Source organism: Westerdykella ornata (genome assembly GCF_010094085.1).
Source record: "Westerdykella ornata strain CBS 379.55 unplaced genomic scaffold EI97scaffold_10, whole genome shotgun sequence".
Classification (NCBI taxonomy): domain Eukaryota; kingdom Fungi; phylum Ascomycota; class Dothideomycetes; order Pleosporales; family Sporormiaceae; genus Westerdykella; species Westerdykella ornata.
This window is the reverse complement of record NW_022986860.1, coordinates 104888-123436: the sequence shown is the minus strand read 5'-3', so window position 1 is coordinate 123436 and position 18549 is coordinate 104888. Positions and strand designations below refer to the sequence as shown.

General features: G+C 53.9%; 6 protein-coding genes across 6 annotated transcripts; 3 read left to right on the top strand and 3 right to left on the bottom strand.

The window, feature by feature from the left end:
* The first annotated feature begins 1049 nt into the window (after positions 1-1049).
* On the top strand, positions 1050-3238 carry EI97DRAFT_433207 (uncharacterized protein). The gene is made up of 6 exons (XM_033798347.1): positions 1050-1583; positions 1639-1724; positions 1776-1883; positions 1938-2019; positions 2076-2246; positions 2304-3238. The coding sequence occupies exons 1-6, from the start codon at positions 1490-1492 to the stop codon at positions 2984-2986; spliced, it is 1224 nt and encodes a 407-aa protein (XP_033653905.1). The 5' UTR covers positions 1050-1489; the 3' UTR covers positions 2987-3238.
* EI97DRAFT_501147 (uncharacterized protein) lies at positions 3032-4307 on the bottom strand (the record flags this gene model as incomplete). The annotated part of the gene is made up of 6 exons (XM_033802692.1): positions 4113-4307; positions 3845-3963; positions 3738-3806; positions 3573-3631; positions 3336-3437; positions 3032-3168 (listed from the first exon to the last, which is right to left on the bottom strand). The coding sequence occupies exons 1-6, from the start codon at positions 4197-4199 to the stop codon at positions 3032-3034; spliced, it is 573 nt and encodes a 190-aa protein (XP_033653904.1). The 5' UTR covers positions 4200-4307.
* Positions 4308-5390: 1083 nt separating this feature from the next.
* On the bottom strand, positions 5391-6667 carry EI97DRAFT_450217 (G-protein alpha subunit; the record flags this gene model as incomplete). The annotated part of the gene is made up of 5 exons (XM_033800272.1): positions 5391-5434; positions 5494-5637; positions 5691-6103; positions 6151-6493; positions 6550-6667. The coding sequence occupies 5 exons, from the start codon at positions 6665-6667 to the stop codon at positions 5391-5393; spliced, it is 1062 nt and encodes a 353-aa protein (XP_033653903.1).
* A 4281-nt stretch (positions 6668-10948) lies between these two features.
* EI97DRAFT_376844 (uncharacterized protein) lies at positions 10949-12691 on the top strand (the record flags this gene model as incomplete). Its single annotated transcript, XM_033795581.1, has 2 exons — positions 10949-11087; positions 11202-12691. The coding sequence occupies 2 exons, from the start codon at positions 10949-10951 to the stop codon at positions 12689-12691; spliced, it is 1629 nt and encodes a 542-aa protein (XP_033653902.1).
* A 762-nt stretch (positions 12692-13453) lies between these two features.
* EI97DRAFT_433203 (transketolase) lies at positions 13454-16052 on the top strand. Its single transcript, XM_033798346.1, has 6 exons — positions 13454-13582; positions 13731-13873; positions 13969-14053; positions 14104-14398; positions 14449-15809; positions 15873-16052. Exons 1-6 carry the CDS (start codon positions 13529-13531, stop codon positions 15987-15989), a joined length of 2055 nt encoding a protein of 684 aa, XP_033653901.1. The 5' UTR covers positions 13454-13528; the 3' UTR covers positions 15990-16052.
* Positions 16053-16347: 295 nt separating this feature from the next.
* Positions 16348-18429, bottom strand: EI97DRAFT_398063 (uncharacterized protein). Its single transcript, XM_033796382.1, has 8 exons — positions 18178-18429; positions 17795-18125; positions 17427-17738; positions 17305-17374; positions 17231-17250; positions 17081-17168; positions 16933-17020; positions 16348-16854 (listed from the first exon to the last, which is right to left on the bottom strand). The coding sequence occupies exons 1-8, from the start codon at positions 18394-18396 to the stop codon at positions 16414-16416; spliced, it is 1569 nt and encodes a 522-aa protein (XP_033653900.1). The 5' UTR covers positions 18397-18429; the 3' UTR covers positions 16348-16413.
* Between the last annotated feature and the right edge of the window lie 120 nt (positions 18430-18549).

Below are 18549 nucleotides of genomic sequence, written 5' to 3'. Positions count from 1 at the left end.
ACCGTGGCCCAAACCATCAAGCCTTGAAGTAGGGTAGTCATCACCGAAACCCTAATGAAGAACGATGGCACTGCAATTCTGCTATACCTTGCTATATTTCCCCAAAGTAACTCGATTGTCTCTCGTCTCCGTCGTCCGGTCTAGGCTCCGTTCGCATACCCATCCCTGGCCGTGTAGGGTACAGCTGTCTATACACCGCCAAGCATGCAGCACCGCCTCACCTCCTGCACTGCCACGCTTCAACGTGCATCTACGACACAGACTTCCACCAACTCCGCCAGACACCCGCCTGAGCATGTCCGTCTAACGTCATGTAAACATCGCACGTCTAACTAAACGCCTAACTCCGCGAGCTTTCCGAATCCCGTCTACTGAGAGCCAATCTGGCGTTATTTGCCTGGACGGAGAGGTCCATTAGGCCACATATGCGGCACCCCTTGAAGCTCACTACTACCGAACTTAGTATACCTATGCTTACTTCCAAGGTTGGCTCCCTGTGGAACAGAAGACACTTCCGCCTAGTACTATAGTAGACATCTCGACATCACACCTTTTCTCAGCTGTCTGCTGGCTTAGATTAACCATGGAGAGTCGACCTCGCCGCGTGAATCACCACCACGAGTCCTCAGCCCCTGCGCACTACTCACGCACACCTACGGCATTGTCTCTCATGCTTACTGGTACTAACTCGCAAGCCATGATGCACAATGCCTCACAAAGGCTTGCTCTGTAGTTTCAACGAATATCGACGTCGGTCAATGGATGGAGAGCACCCTCAGTCCCTCCAAGGCCTCGTCTCGGTCGGATTTTCACAGCGTGGGCAGCACGCGTCATCCCTCACCCTCGACCTTATCCCCCTCACATGCAAAAAGCCACTTCCGCAATACTCCGTACAGGCATTGACAATGGCTATATAGCGTGTCTCTCCCATCCATCCAATATCCGCTGTCGACGAAGTGTATGAACCTACTCCGAATTCGTCCTAGCGCCTTTACTCCGGCCAAGCATAGACTCTCGCTGAAACCGAACCTCTTACCTCTCAACCCTCACCTCGACTCCTTTGGCTGCAACCCTCGTAGCTTTCTACCCCATGAACGGTCTCACGTTTGTGAATATGCAAGTGATGTAGCGACGCTCTGCCCACCATTTCTGCTTGAACTCTCGTGCCGGGGGACTGCCCAACCTTATCCCCAGGTCCGCGTCTCCAAAGGGTATAGCGACCCAGCCCAGACGGTTTGATCGATAGGGACCGCTACCAGAGGAATGGTGGTTCCGCAGTGGGCGCTGACCCACGAATACTGAGATATATGCGAGGTATAATGGGCGCCATGTCCTCCCGTTGGGCACTCCAATCGTGGATCCATGCCTTGTGCTGGAGACCCTTTGTTACGGCGATTCAATGTGCAAAAATCACTTTGGTTGAAGGACTCGTTCTTCATATTTGTCCATCCGCTACTTGACAGATTGTAGGAGGACGTGTACAACCCCAATGGACCGGACCGATCCCAAGTACGCGCCGGCCGCCATCATGGCGCGTCAGAACACCATGATTGCTGTGACTGTCGCCATGACGCTTGTTGGAGGTACGTCTAGCCGCCGACGGCAGGAGGAGGGAGGCCCTGATCATTTATTTCGTAGCGGTCGCGGTGGGTCTGCGTGTCTTCACTCGCGCCTACATTGTTGGCACCATGTGGGCCGACGACTGGGCCATGATCGCAGCATTGGTGCGTGGCCCAACCTTGCTGACGGCGACTCATCTAAGCCTGGAGCTCTAGTTCTTTGCATTCGGATACGCCTTGGAAGTGCTCATCGAGGCGAAATCGTTCAACGCTGGATTCAGTGGAAAGGACCTTTCTCCACATGATATGGTAGGCTTAATCAAGGTATGAGCTATGGAATCAATCTATTTGCTAGAAAGGCACTCAATCAAAACTCAGGTCACAATAGCCGTCGTGGTCACCTATAAGTTGGTCCTCACACTTGCCAAAGTATCAATCTTGCTTTTCTACCTCCGAATCGGTACGCTTGCAGGTGGAGTCCATGAAAACTATCAACCATTAGCTGACCACAGATAGCTGTCCGTCCGTCCTTCGAGAAGTTATCGCGATGGACACTTATTGTCGTTGTCCTTTTTCAGGTCGTTGTCACCTTTGGCACCATCGGCCAGTGTGTCCCAATAGAGAAGGCCTGGGACCTCACAGGGACAGTAAAGGGCAGATGTATTAACACCAACATCTTCTACCGTTGTCAGTGGCCACCGTTTTCCGTTTTCACAATAAAATCAGTCTAACACTCGGGAACAGTCGCCTCCATCTTCCACATCGTAACTGACGTCTGGATCCTTCTTCTCCCAACGAAGCTCGTCCTCTCCATCCCCCGCCCACTGAAGGAGAAGCTCGCTCTCTTCGGCGTCTTTGGCCTCGGCTTCATCACCGTCACGGCCGCAGGCTTCCGCCTTCAATTCCTGATCATCTTCACGAGATCTGCGGATCCCTTCTTTGAAATCGTCCCAATACACATCTGGAGCATGGTGGAAGTCCACGTTGGGATTCTCTGCGCCTCGGCCCCAACTCTACGCCCCCTCTTCTCGCGGGCGCAAAGGAGCAGGACAAAAGCGGTTAACGGTCACCCACCTGACAGTGAGACCAGGGGCATAACGACAGTGACAAGCGGTACCATAGCAGTGGCAATCGGTGCCACGATCCGCGGCTCCTATCGCCCTCCCGTGCCTCCCAAAAGTCCGTCGTACGGTGGCAGCATCGAGTCTAGTCCAACATACGCGCATGTACCAAGTCCTGCGTATCGCAACAACTTGAGTCCCATGGTCGTCGACGCCGCACCGAGCCGTATCGTCAGACAAGACAAGACGGCATTCGAGCTTGATCTTGAGCGGAATAGAGCTGGCGATCCTGCACCGAGGCGACTGGCGCTGCTGAAACGCGACGAGAACGGGCTATTTCGACCCGAGGCTGCCTACCGCGCATGAGCGACGATTACAGTTTTTTTAACAATTTCCTTCCCTTTTATGTAGCTAGCTGGCCCTGGCTTCTCGCATCCTAGGCGCTACGATTTGGCCGGCGGCATTCTTACTTCTCAGTCTGCATTCTTTCTTCGTGGGCGGCATAAGATGTCCTTGTTCCGTCTTATTCTGGTTCTCGTATCTAATTGCTATGAGGTGGGCTTGGGCGTTTTCTGGAAAGCATGCATACCCATCGCATCCTCGAGAATCGAAATCTCCCCTCAAATGATATATAATTTGAGGTCGTCCCTTATGATCACTCACTGTTCATGCACCTATTCCTCGACACCCTTGAGCAAACGCATATGGCACTTACATAGACTTAACCCACCGAGGACCCCACACGATGCGCTACTCAATGTCACCAACAGCATTAGGCGATCCACTCGGCGCATTTTACTATTACAAACCCCATTTTCTAAATATCGTAGCAGCAACTTGATATGTGCAAGTACCTAGATACGCATGCACGCCGCTCTCCGCGCCATCCCCAAAACCCGAGGAGATGGGCACGCCGCAAGCTGAGATTTCCGCCCACGACTGACCTACTTACCTATCTTGGGCCACCAACAACGGCAACAGCAGGCCAGATTTTTCAGCTCAGCGCCGCCGCTATCGGAGCGGAGGATTCAGTTTTGGATAAGAGTACAACAGAGACAGGAAATGCTCTGAATTTATCTGCAGAGGGCCCGCGAAAGTGCGCTGGATGAATACGTACCTACCACCAGCATACGTACGTGCGTCTTGTGCCGATAGGGCGGATATCAGCCAGACACGCCCTACTAGTCTGGTATGACGAGTATGTGGGATGCAAGAGTAACGTACGGAGAGCCATTGAGTAGGGTGGAGCAGGACACGCCTTGTATATCGTCTGTGATTACTACGTAGACGCCTTGTATATCAATATATTCACTAACGCCTATATCAATGTATTCACCAGGCGCCTTGTATATCGTCTATGTAGTTACTAGGCGCCTTTATTCTATCCTGTATCCACTTCGCGCACGGAGGAGTAGTCAGTTACTACCACGTGCAAATGGAATATATTTATCTGCACAGTATACTGTCTTTTCCAAAACGATGCGCCACGCACGCCTCGTTCATCAAATCCTTCTGGTCCACCAATCCCATTGGCACCCCTCATGTCAATTGTCCCTCCCCGTTCCCGTCTCAGGCCCATAAATAGATTCCCTACACTATGTAGGGGATACAGTCATGTCGTGCCCTCCGTCCTACGGAACATGCTGCATGCATGCCGTGTGCCTGTCATTGCGGTTTTTCAAGCGATCATGAATGATGTACAGTTGTACTCGGCTAGGTTTGCAAGTGTGCGTATCTCGGTAGTATAGATAAATACATTAAGGTGAATGCAAGCGAGCATTGCACAACCTACCCTATATCCTACTCCCTCCTCCTCCTCGTCGTCGTACACCGTCTCACCGTGCAACAACGTTGAAACAGGGAAACCAGCGTCCTACACCCACCTGCATCGAATACGAGCGCGGCGTAACGGCGTAGACTATCCCAATGGACACAGGAGGGACAAAACATCTACACCAGGAATCCATGCACTTTCACATGAAGCAACAGTAGGTGGAGCTCTCGCTATCCCATCTTACCTCCAGCCCTACTCTGGCCTCTCCAATGTGTACTACAAGATAGGGAAGCCCTCTATACAGTAATTAGTTCAAAAAGATATCTAACTCCTTTCCTTGATTGCTACAAATTAATTATACACGCTACTTTACGTTGCATGCCCACCACTACTCAAACCCAACATTAGCTTTTTCTTGGGCCCCCCTAGCAAAGACAACTACAATACAGTACATACAGTGCAATGCAAGTGCAGTTACAAAATGTATATGGCTACAACTTCAACTTTGCTCCGTGAATGCGGCTCAGCAACGTCCCTCTATCCCCCATTCCCTCGTCTACGTCATCCTCACTCGCAACCAAACCATTCACGTCCATATGTCCATTTCATCCCATACAAGTGATATTCGAAGTCAAGGCGAGGAAGAAGAAGAAGGAAAATGAAACGGAAAGGGGAAAGCGGAAGATACAGAGAAGCCACCCTTAAAGCGAGAGATAGAGAGAGAGCGATTCAGCTACACGTTGAGTAAGTCCGCCTCCAGCCCCGGCCGTGATGATGCCAGGGGGTATCAGGTATTTATCAAGGAGATCCGTGTGTCGCTAGAAGGAAAAGAAGAGCGGCGCCCGCTCTACGACATATAGCGGGAAGGAGGGAAAGAAGAAGGAGGTTTAAAGAAAGGAGATACGTTTTCCCACCACCATGACCATGGTGTCGTTCGTCAAAAGGACATGACATGCGAGCCGAACCGAACCGTGACTGAACCCCACAACGAGATGGTTATATCAGACCGCACAGACGAAGGTTCTCTTGGATTATGATATCTATGATGCGTTAGCATACGGACCGAGCAATGAGCAGAGTACATGGATATTGGACGTACCGTTGACTGCAGCCATAACGAAGCGGATCTGCATTGTGTCGGTGGCGCAGGTGAAATGGGTGTAGATCTGCTTGGTCTCGTGTTGGTTCAGGGACACGAATCGGTTGAGAATGTAGTCGCACGCGGCAGCATAATCGGCACCACCTATGAGGCTGTCAGCGATGCATTTCGGACGTTTACCATGCCGCCATCCATACCTTCGTAGTCGGGGAAGTAGTTCTTCATGGGGCTCACAGGGAGCTTCTCCTTGAACCTGTCGATCTTGTTCAAGAACAGGATGATGGATGTCTTCACGAACCATCGCGAGTTGCAGATGGAGTCGAAGAGCGTGAGAGCTTCTTGCATACGATTCACGGTCTCGTCCTCGAACAGCAGCTGATCGTACTCTGAGATAGCGACCAGGAAGAGGATGGTGGTGACGTTCTCGAAGCAGTGTATCCACTTCTTCCGTTCCGAACGCTGGCCACCGACGTCGAACATGCGGTATGTGAGGTCTCCGATGATGAAGGTGGTTTCGGTGATACCGGTGGTCTTGACACGAGAGCGAAGGACATCCTGGTCATTGGGAATATAATCCGGCGCGGCGATACGGTCGATGGAATCGAAGTAACTTTTGCATGTCAGTCTTTGCAAGCAAGTGCGAGTTGTGGGACGGACTATTTGGCAGAGTCATTGAGCTGGTACTCGCGAGACCGCTGGAAGCATTGCTGCACTCCGGCGTCCTTCCAGAGCACGGAGATGGCATTGCCGACCTCCGGGGGCAAGCTGTCGCCTTCAATTTGCGCGGGCTGCATGAAGATGGTCTGGACATGGTATTCGGCACGCTGGTCCTCAAGGGGCACCTCGAGCGACTCCATGGCTTCGAGAATGACACGCATCGACTGGACCGTGTTGCTGAAGATGATCTCCCTGAAGGACTCGCGTTCGTCGCGAGAGTAGCCACCCTCGTTGATGAGCTTCATCTGCTTCAGGATGGTAGACTTGCCGGATTCACCAGCGCCTGTGCTCGGTTAATGCGACTCTACCATCAGAAGGCGAAGGTGGAGGGTTACGCACCAAGCAACAGCATCTTGATCTCGTTGCGCTGCTGCATCTTGTCGCGTCTGAGCTGATTCTCAATCTCCTCATTCCTCTGCTTCCCCTCCTTCTCCTCGGTGCTCATTCCGCAACCCATTGTGAAGGTGTTGTGGTTCGAAGGTGAAAGATGATTAGGGTGCGATGCAGTATGCGACCTCGGTTGAGTAGCGAGGCTTGTCGATAACGAACCTGAGGAAGGGACAAGGTCAGTAGCGAATGCGACGGCGGCGACGGTGAGGATGTCGAGAAGCGATGCGATTGAGGTGGCTCGCAGGAGGGATCGCAGAAGAACAGGGCAGTGGCGAGATGGGGCGACGTTGGAGAATACTGTGTAGATGGGAAGGGGGGAGGGAGGCAAAGAAAAGGCCAGGACAGGGGGCAAACTCACGACAACAAGGACTAGGGGTTAAAGGGAGTGAAGTGAAAGGCAGGAGGCGGTGTCGAATGTGCGGGATCGCTCCTGCGGCAGTCGACAGAGGAGGAGTGTGGAGTGTGGAAAGGTGAAGGGGTTGATGGAGGAGGATGGCTGACAGATGGGGTCGGATGGGGTGCGAGAAGGGGTTCGCAGTTGAGGCAGGGGGGTGGTTCGCAGCTTCTCGGGAGCGAGTGGTGGCTGGCAGCGGCGGTCTGGCCGACAAAACGGGGATCGGGGAGTTTGTTCCTGGACGCTGGCGGCGATGGTAGCTTGGGCCGAAGTGATAGTCTGCCGCTCTTTAAAGTAGCTCTGACCTCGTCCGCTCTCTTGTACTGTGAAGACGGCGGACCGACAGTTGCAGTGTTGCAGGAAGCGGGCGGTGGGTGTTGAATGATGGGAAGGAAGCTGTGGGAGCGGGCTGGCGAGGGCTTTTGCTGGCTGATCAGACGGCTGGCCGGGGATGTGAAAGGGGGTCTGAGCAGCGAGAGATGGTGAGATGGTGAAAGGTGCGGCCTGATTCGGCTTAGTTTTTGCAAGGCACTTCCACACTAGCCCGTTTTCGGCACACTAGGCTGGCTCGCTTTTTCGCATGTCGGCCAACCCTTTTCTCCAACCACGCATTTGTCACCACGGACGAGACGAATACCTAACCATAATAAGAATCAAGAGGGAAAACGGGGTATTGGGATTTTCAGAATCCTCCCTCGGACTCGCCCTTCGGCATCCTCGACGCGTTTTGCGTTTTCCTGCCCGTCATTTGATGCCCCCGCCGCGCTCATCAGCAGTCTGAAACCTTGAGCTCGTCCGCGGCACCGACATCCCATGTTTCGTCCCCCAGAGGCCTATCCGTAACCCCGAACAGTTTAACACAGAGAGACACACGAGACGCCCCGAGGGCTCGTTCCACCACCGGTCCTGTGCAACGACCTTGATGCCGCCTCTCCATGCTCGCCACTGGCTTTGGCGATCACTCATGACATTCGGCGAGCTGACGAGCTCCCCCTTCTAGAAGCTCTCTGGAATAGGGGCGCCAACCATCAACGAATCCGAGCCTGTCAAAGGTTCCAGCCGCCATTTGCGGGGCCGCGGGCAGGACCTTGCCCAGCACCGATGAAACATGCAATCGGAAACTGTTGCTGGATGATGATTCGCACTTTCACTTCTGACATCTGACATTGCTGGTGCGAGGACAATCATGTTTCCACGCGCAAAAAAGGGCCTTTCAACAAGCCCCTCCGGCAAGAACCCGCATTGCAACGTCGAGCCATGCCATGCCATCACATTTCAACTTGTTGATCTGAGCAGTCCGTTACGCTAGTGCCTGTTTGATCCAGACAGAGGGCCGGATGGAAGTCACGTGAATTCATTTCCCCCCTTTTCGGTGGAACTCTGAACGCCATCAGATTTAGTGCTTCGACTTGTCATGTCTGCTTCATCTCCCCGACTCATGACCATAACTGGGGCCGGTCCATCACTCGCGGCCGATGAAGTCGATACTTTCTGCACCGTGCGGCCTTGTTTGATAACGAAACCACGACATCTCTCTGCTACTTCTACTGAGCAGGTATTCAAGCATATCGCGCATATCAGCGGCTAGGGACAATACTACGTAGGTACCTGAAAGAGCACCTATACTAGGTACGAGAACAAGGCGTACCATGTACGCGCTCGTCACCAAGGCGGTCGGCATTTTTCTCTACGTTCTGCACGCTTCCTATCAATTTCCAATTCTCTCAAGCAGTCCAGCCTTACAACTATATACAGAACCCTTCTTATTCACTGCTTTCATGCCCTTCCCTCCAGTTCTCCCTTCCCGTACCCTCGACCAGGACAGATCAGACGAGAAAAATTACTTCTAATCGTTACAACATCCTCGTTCCAGGGATATACTCATGTTGGGCTCAATGACCTTTCGGTTGGCACCTTGAGTGAACCTCTCGTCTTCTTTTCCCAAGACGCTGTCGGGCGAGGCGTCATGTCCCGATTTTCGGTCCAGAGCAACACTCCTAACCCCTGTACAACCCAGAGCTAATCATGTTGTTGAACATGCTCTGCTCCGAGCCCGCCAGCAATCGCTCACTTCGAGCCCAACATGGCCTCTTCTTTTCGGCTCTACCGATCCATGGCTGCCACATCGACTTTGGGCAACGCTAGGCTGGGACTTTGCTCCTCATCAGTCTCATTATTTTTGGTGAAGGTCACGTATGCACTGCGGAAAGAAAGAAGTCGAGCTATCTTTAGACGCCTGCGCAGTATACGGGTCAGAGGAAACGTCTCAAAGGTTTTCATCTTGCAATGACCACATGGAAACGACGCACTGCCTCCTTCACGGACATGAACAAACGGCACAGCATTCACTGTCGGTCAATATGAGGCATTGGCGAAGCACCTGCAGTCCGCATACTCGACGGTTGAGGGTATCGCACTGCTGCTGCAAGATCGATGGCGGAGCTCGATTCGGAGGTTCGTTACCTGCATGGCCCTCGCCTCCCACCTGCAGTCCGAACTGCTGGAGCCGTCCAACGGAGCGGTTGATCCCGCCCGCGCTGACACAAGAAAAAAAGACTTGTTGTGCCTTTCCAACAATCCAGTTCCAAGGTCCAAAGAGAGAAGGAAACGAGTATGACTAGTCTGATCTGAGTGGCGCCATGGTATACCGTCGTGGGAGGAAGACTGACGAGAGGGGGGCATCCGCCAGCTGCTATTCTGTAATGCACCCCAGCAACACCACTGCGGAGTACTGGCCACTGGGAATAGTAGGAGTACCGACAGAAAGGAGCACCTCCAGCTAGAGCCGAGGACTGGTGGAGCCAAGATCTATTTCGGTTTCATTCATCAACAAACAGCCAAAAGGCATGCAGCTGGAGGCGCACGAAGGAGGCGAGGGCGCTTAATCTGCACCCAATGCGGCTAGCGCACTTGATCGCAAGCGCCCACTCTGCTGACCCTCAGCCCAACACCCATGGATTGCATCACAACACCACGGATGCGTAGCAACGTCTGGTCAGTCCTTCACCATGATCCTGCGAGCGCTAAAGCTCCTTCCACTTGCTCGGGCGTGCTCCTCCAGGCAACGCCTCGGCGCCTGCCCATGCGGGCTTCCAACACGTCAACACTTCCGTTCCAGAAGCGACTTTAGAATACATATCTTCAACCAAGCGCCGCGCCCTATCAAAGTGTCCCGTTTTCAATGATATGACCCCATCCTGACACGGCAGCTGCCTGACGAGTTTCCGTCATTCTCTCTCTTTCGAGTTCCTTGCGTTTCCTTCACGCTGCCGCTGGACGGAGCACCTTTACTCCACCGTCCCAATGTTGTTTTCATAGAGTTTTCAGTGAGTTCTCCAGCCCATAATCCGCTTCTCCCGGAAACTCTGCTGACATCCATGAGCCGTCTAGACGACTATGCTTCTAAGCCACCTCACGAGGCTATGCGTACTATTACCTTCCATAACATCAGCCTGGGCACAGAATCCGAATCCAACCCTATTAACTTCACTCCCCTTGCCGACTTCGCTCGAGCATCTTGTGCCAACCTGTGCGCAGACATGCTTAAGCACCTCGCTCTTCACCCAATTCCCGCTTGCATGTACCTCCCCCGTCGACATCAAGTGTCTCTGTTCCCATTATAGCACCACTGGAAGTTCTCTGGGCGAGCTTGCGTTGGCCTGTATATATGCATCCTGCCCTATCGTCGACGGCCAAGCGGCTTCAGCATACAACGTCTGCGTCGGTCAGGAAGACGCAGTCACACAGACACAGACAGCTGTCACTGTCACCGTGACCAGCTCCACCACGTCTCCGCCTAATCCACCTCTATCCGCTACAGCATTCACCCCATCAACACCACCCTCGCCCACTCCCGAAACGATTGTTGCTGATTCCTTCACACTCGCTGCAACATCATCGTCTTCTCGGCCCACAATCTCAGGGGCTGCTGCACCCGTGACCTCTCCACCAACAATGAAGCCAGCCCAGATTGCAGGTCTAGTTGCGGCGGTAGTGGCGGCCTTTATGCTCGCAACAGGTCTCATGACGCTTAGTATCTTCATTAGGAAACGAAGGGAACGGAACGAAATGATGATGTATGACGAGGAGAAACGTGCTGCTTTCCCAGCAGATCGGAGTTCGGGCTTTTCTATTGGAGGCAGTCCCGTCATTGACTCGCCGAGCATTCCACCGAAACAATTCACTCTCCGCCAGCCACCTGGGCAAGGACCCTTTTTGAGGTACCCGGCTTCAACAGCAAGACGAAATGGGCCCGAGACCGCGACAGAGGGGCCTTTGTCCTTTCCAAGTCGGGGAGAACCAGAGTTGCGCGTCACTAGCCGCAGTGAGGCTCGCCAGTCAACAGACTCCTCTGCATCCATCCCTATTGAAGGGATTGGAGTGGCTATTAGTGCTGAAGCTACTAACAAACACAAGAGACCCTCTGCTTATGGTCCCCGGCATCCACTTCCTGCTGATACGAGGCAACAAAGACGGCAAACGCTTTGTTTTACGCTGGAAGCATCTGGCCGTCCAGATAGCGTTCTCAGTCAGGATACTGTATTTGAGGAAGATGACGGACGGTCGCGGCATAGACGTTCTGCATTGCTTCCGGCCCCCCCAGTACCGATACCACCCATTCGTACGCTCCGACCGGCCAGGCCGATTGCACATTTGCCCCCTATTGCGACGCAGCAAGAAGTTCCAGCAATACGCTCTCAGGCGATTCAACAAGCTAGCCTGTCCCTGGCAATTCCCGTTCGACATTCCAGGTCGCTTGCAGAGGTCTTCCCTTCTCCACCGGAAGCTCGCCCAGCAGTTGCAATGCTTGCGCCCGCCATACATATCTCTGCGACTTCCACTCCACAGGAAGCCGGGGCTATAAGTGCAGCATCTTCAGGTTATGGAACGGAGGGCTACATACCCGACTACTACTTCAGGCAGCATACGCCCATGCCAACTCTGTCGGCTCCACATTATGCGCAAAGAACTCCTAAGGAAGCCCCTCAGCTCGCCGCTCCCAAACCCAAGAAATCTGCGAGCACGGTTTCTCGGACGACATCGACATCGACACACGTGCGCGATTCCATATCATCACAGACGTCTTTTGAGAGTATAGACTCGAATGATCCCACGCCTGAGGAGGACGACGGGGACAAGGAGTTGTCGGATGCCGCTCGTCTGTCGCCAGTGGCGGAATCGCCCATATCCTCTCTGCGGTATCCCAAGATCCCCCGGGCTTCGAATCAGCGCGTTCCACGCAGTCCCCAGAGTCCCGGAAGCCCGACAAGCCAGCAGGGTCAGGCACCTTTCAGACGTCCCGCGGAGCCTTCTGCTTTGCTTGTCAAACGGCGAGGTGAGAGGGAAGCGCTGAAGCTCGAGAATGGGCTGCGAATGGACAGCGTCCAAAGGCCGGATGGCGAGGGCCGCAACGGAAACCACCAGCAAGTCACCCGAACGGCGAGCATGCAGACGCGGGATCCAAGCGCTTCCAACGATCGCACACAGCCTCGTGGTCGTCGGACGCGGGTCCAGAGCGGGAACGAGCTGAGAAGTCCTGCGATGTACGGTTTGGAGGCGGTCAGGGCGGTGGACAGCGTTCGGCATGGGGAGGTTGAGACGGTGCCCAAAAGCCCAGCGTGGGTGCCAAACCTAACGCCGAAGCGCCATGGAGAGGACCTTTTCCTCGATGTGAGTTATACCAAGCCGGTTACATGAAGGCTCCCTTTCTCTTCCGCTGTTATTCTGTCATTTCACTTGTAATTCTTGGGCTTCCACGTATAGAGTCACGACGGTATGGCCATTTTGGATGCCTTCCTCTCCGTTCTTTCTTCGATTTTTTCTATTCTTTCCGTTCCCGTGATTATTATTGTATCATAGGCGTCGTCTAGGTGCAGCCGGACCTCTTCCATTCGTTAGCGCGGCGTTGGTGGCAGGGCTGAGGGGTAGCCATGGACAGGCATTAGGCTAAGGCAGATAGAAATTTTGTATATCAGACGTCTCAAGACGGCAAATCCGGGTCAATGGTCTGAATAGTATTTACAGAGACTGCGACACACATCCAGTGTACTAGCTCTTTCACCCGGTGGCAGATAAGAAATCACGTGAGTTGTCGGACCTTCACCAGTTGACTATGCATATAGGTCCTGCGTCAGGCTTTGTCATCATTGATTCAGGCACACAATGCCCTCCAGTCGGGCTCGTCTTCGGTGTGCCAGCGACGGTGCGGACGACAGAAGGCTGGGGTTGCTGATTGGGATGATTGCAGAAAAGTAAGGGGCAATACTTGTTAATAATGAGTGCCAGCGGCGGGAGTAGTGGCAGTGGTTGACCTTCTCCGGTTCCGAAGCGCGGAGCACCTAGTCCAACTGGTGGGGTCGGCGTTGCCCCCCCACCACAGATATCTTCCACCATTCCTGCCGCAGACGGGCCGTCATGCTTTGCACGTCGCCGCCCTAAAACCGCCCGCGCCCATCTCTCCTGCCCTGACTTTTTTTTTCTTCAACACCCTCTCGTTCACCCCTTCCCCCTTCATTCACTCACATCTCGCCCATCATGCCGTATACTAAGACGGATGAGCTCGCCATCAACACGATCCGCACGCTTGCGGTAAGTGGAACCGGCCCGCTGCCCTCAACCCCACCTTCGTCACCCTCAACAACAGCCCCTCCTGGACAGCTTTCCGCAACCCTCAGCCTCACAGACCTGCTGTTCTCGTGCATGATGAGTTCAATTGCTAATCATACTCGTTTCAAAGATCGATGCTACCTCCAAGGCCAACTCCGGCCATCCCGGCGCCCCTATGGGCATGGCTCCAGTGGCCCATGTCCTCTTCAACAAGTTCATGACCTTCAACCCAAAGAACCCCGAATGGGTCAACCGCGATCGTTTCGTTCTTTCGTATGTCGGCTCCTCTCTCCTAATCACCATAACTTTTGCACCTTGGGCCCAATCGCCTCGTTCCGAGCACACTGAGAGGCTAACCGCTTGTTCAGCAACGGCCACGGATGCATGCTTCAGTATGCTCTTCTCCACCTCTTCGGCTATGACGTGACCATGGACGACTTGAAGAACTTCCGCGTAAGCCACCAGCGACCTCTCCATTTCCCATTCACTGACTGTCTCTGCAGCAAGTTGACAGCATCACCCCGGGCCATCCCGAGTCCCATGATACCCCTGGTATTGAGGTCACCACCGGCCCTCTCGGCCAAGGTTTCGCCAATGCTGTTGGTCTTGCCATTGCTCAACAGCACACCGCCGCTGTCTTCAACAAGCCCGGCTATGACCTCATCAACAACCACACCTATGTCTTCTTCGGCGATGGCTGCGCCATGGAGGGCGTTGCCAGCGAGGCCGCCTCTACGGCTGGCCACTTGCAGCTCGGCAACCTGATTGCCATCTACGACGATAACCACATCTCCATTGGTGAGCAGTGCCATTTCGGGCCAGGGAGAGCGAACACTAACAACTGCTAGACGGTGATACCAAGTGCGCATTCACAGAAGACGTCATGAAGCGGTTCGAGGCATATGGCTGGCACACCCAGCACGTCGAGGACGGTGATCACGATTTGGAGGCCATCGAGGAGGCCATCCGCAAGGCCAAGGAGGTCAAGGACAAGCCCTCAGTCATCAAGCTGACCACCACCATTGGCTTCGGCTCCAAGCTCGCAGGTACCGGTGGCGTGCACGGCAACCCCCTCAAGGCCGATGACGCCAAGCAAGCGAAGGAGAAGTTCGGCTTCGACCCCGAGAAGAGCTTCGTCGTGCCCCAGGAAGTCTACGACATGTACCACAAGCACGCCGCCGAGGGTGCTGCTGCTGAGCAAGAGTGGAACCAGCTGTTCGAGAAGTACGGCAAGGAGTTCCCTGATCTGCACAAGGACCTGGCACGGCGGTTAACGCGTGACCTGCCCGAAGGCTGGCAGAACAAGCTCCCCACATACAAGCCCACTGATCCTGCCGTTGCATCCAGGAAGCTGTCCGAGACCGTGTTGGAGGCCATCCACGACGTCATCCCCGAGCTGCTCTCCGGTTCCGCAGATTTGACGGGCTCCAACAACACCCGCTGGAAGAACGCTGTTGACTTCCAGCCTCCTAACCTGGGCATTGGTGACTGGACCGGTCGCTATCTCAGGTACGGTGTGCGTGAGCATGCCATGGCCGCCATCATGAACGGTTTGTCCGCATACGGCACCATCATCCCCGCTGGTGGAACCTTCCTCAACTTCGTCTCCTACGCCGCAGGTGCTGTCCGCCTGTCATCTCTCTCACATCAGCGCGTCATCTACGTCGCGACACACGACTCCATTGGTCTCGGAGAGGACGGACCGACTCACCAGCCTATCGAGACCCTTGCGCACTTCCGTGCTCTGCCTAACATGATGGTTTGGCGTCCGGCTGATGGCAACGAGACGTCCGCTGCCTACTACATGGCTCTGACCTCGAAGAGCACCCCCTCCATTCTCGCTCTCACCCGCCAGAACCTTCCCCAGCTCGAGGGCTCAACGATCGAGAAGGCCATCAAGGGTGGCTACGTCGTCCTGGAGAACAAGGACGCCCAGATCACTCTCGTCTCGACCGGTTCGGAGGTCTCGCTCTGCCTCGAGGCCGTCAAGACGCTCAAGGAACAGGGCATCACTGCCCGCGTTGCCTCGCTGCCCTGCGTTGAGGTTTTCGATGTCCAGGACAAGGAGTACAAGCTCTCCGTCATCCCCGACGGCATCCCCGCGCTCAGCGTCGAGGTCATGTCCACCCTTGGCTGGGAGAAGTACTCTCACGAGCAGTTCGGCCTCAACAGGTTCGGCGCTTCCGGTCCATACAAGGAGGTGTACAAGGTATGTGGATGACACTTTATGCATGAGCGACAATCGCAGACCATTGACTGACTGTGTTTGCAGAAATTCGAGTTCACTCCCGAGGGCATCGCCAAGCGTGCCGTGGCTACCATTGATTTCTACAAGGATGTCAAGCCGCTCCGCTCTCCCCTCAACCGCGCCTTCCAGCAGCTCATCTAGATGGAAGTGGAGGGAAGAGGGTGGTGGGGAGGACGGGAGTCTGGCGAAAGGGGTTAGAAGGAAGAAGGCGATTTCATTTACTTTTTGAGACTGTGCTTACGAGCACAGCAATACCGTATGCTGCGTAGAAAATGCTTTTGCGCGTATGAATAGAAATGAATTTCACGTTTTTCAATGAAGCTCGTAACCTTAACTATGCCGGAATCGATGCATTTTCCGTCGAAGCCCCTTGCATGCGGTCTGCAGCACCTTGCCAGGAATGAAATGTCCATATATTCTTGTTGGTATCCTTAAACCTAACTCTTTCATCGTTTTCCACGACAGAGGGCTAGTCCGAGTTGATCTCCCAGCTAGCTGACGCAGACATCGTCTATAATTCCCCTATTCCACATAACACAACACATTTCCGCCCTTTGAGCTGCCCTCACATCTTAACACACCAGATACACAACCGGCCCACTTCACCCACCCCGCCCGTCATCTCTTCGCTCTTCTCCTTCTGACCGCCAGGCCTCGTCTTCGCATCTTCTTTCTCATCCGACTTGCCCTTCTCCTTCTCCTTCCCCTTCCCCTTCCCTTTGCCCGTCGCCGCCTCCCCAAAAACATCCAACCTCTTCCTCTTCCGCTCAAATGGCAGCGTCACTCTTTCCCCTTCCGCCGGTCCCGGCGCTGTCCCATCTGCACACCAGGCGAACCCCATGGTGACACGCAAGAACAGCATTCTCTGCTCCATAAAAGATAGCACTTGGACGTCATCACGAAGCAGCTGCGCGGGCGTCCGACCCAGCAACTGTCGCCATGCTTCGTCCGAGAAGATAAGCTTTCCGCTCGCTACCTGTCCCGTCTCGTCGATGACGGGGCCGATCTGCCGCTATGTTAGACGTACTCTGACGAAAAAACAGTATTGACTCTATATGCTCGAGTCAGGGAGCGATTGACGTACGATTCTGGGGTTGATGCGTAATGGGACTTGTTTCTCGCAGCGTGTGCATTGGGCTGTTAGAGAATTCGCATAGATGGGATTGCCGCAACTTTGAGAAACCTCAGCTTTTTGATGCCGAGAACTGCCATTTGCTTGAATATGAACATACCACTCGGTGCTCATAAGCATATTTCGCTTGAAGTTGATGACGAACTTCAACTCGGTAAGGACGACACTTATATAGCCCATGAATCGCTCTGTCGAGGAATCAGTGGCATGTCCTCACATTACCGTCACCCTCACTAGACTGAATGCAAACCTTTCGGATTACCTCGCGCACTGTAGTCCAGTCAGTCACATTACAAATGCTAGCAAAACCAGCGAATCCCTTACAACTCATCGATTTCCGCCAGAGTGTACAACATTCGGACAGGAGCCGTCTCTACAGCTTCAACGTCGAAGACTCCTCTTCATCAGCCTCAAAGCGGGAAGCAACGCAACATTACGAGGCCTACCTCCAACCGGAAACGGCGGGTTGACATGCTCCCTCTTCGTCAACCTCTGGGCCATTGCCCGCAGCCACTGCGCATCAGCCATGTGCGGGTTCACGTCGATTCTCGTATTTGCATTGACTGAAAGTTTCGCGATGTTGTCGATACTCCATTTTGGCTCTGAGATGAGCAGTATGGTGTGCGATGGTTGCCAGTTCGACGCTGAATGGCATACAATGTCGTACAACGTGAGAACTGCTTCGGCCGTGTCATCGAAGACCCGGATATTGATCATCTCGTATGAGCGTCCGGATTTCCCACGGCTCCCTCGGGTTGCTGGAGCAGCAGTAAGCCGGTGCGATGATGAGAATGGCGGCACTGTGAAGACATACTACGCGCACCAATGCTCTTGACGCAAACTAGCAGTTTCGCTTCTTCAACATCATACCCTCCATTTGTAAACTCCCGGAGAGTCATAAGCCCAGGTACCAGCTCGGTACCACTGCACCCGTACGGATGCCTGTAGCAGTTTCCGTCGTCTTCGGTACTTTCGTGGAAGATTATATGACAACATCGCTCTCGCTCGGGGAAAATGGACGTAAAATAAGGGGCCGGCCTCGAAGTAAGATACGACTTCGTGCCATGCGAGATATGCACCGTCCACACAGTGACGACCTGTCCGAGATGAGGATTGTACCGGACTTGAGCGTACCATAGACGGACCTGCTCAGCTCCGCGTTTTAGACCAGAATATACATGCAGAGCGATGACTTACGGTCACGGCTCCGGTATCGTCAGCAACGATCAGCTTCAAGCAGCCTTTAGATTCTAGCGGTTTCACCATTCCATTTGCCTTGTTCGATACTCTCGGCTGGTCGTATATGTGCACGATCCTGCCTTTGAATGTGACATATCGAGGGCCGATATCTATAGATCCAATTTCCATTTGATCGTATTCTTCGCTCGGCGACCACGATGATGCGGATGGTTGCATGACGGTGCTCAGCTCGGCCTCAGTAAATCCATCTCCGACGCTGTTGCGACTCATTGTGTCAACACCCTCTCCCACGGATGGACTGGATGGTGGCAGCTGGCTGGCGGTTGGCCGCGACGGAGATGATGAGAAGAAGGACTGTATCGATGGGTT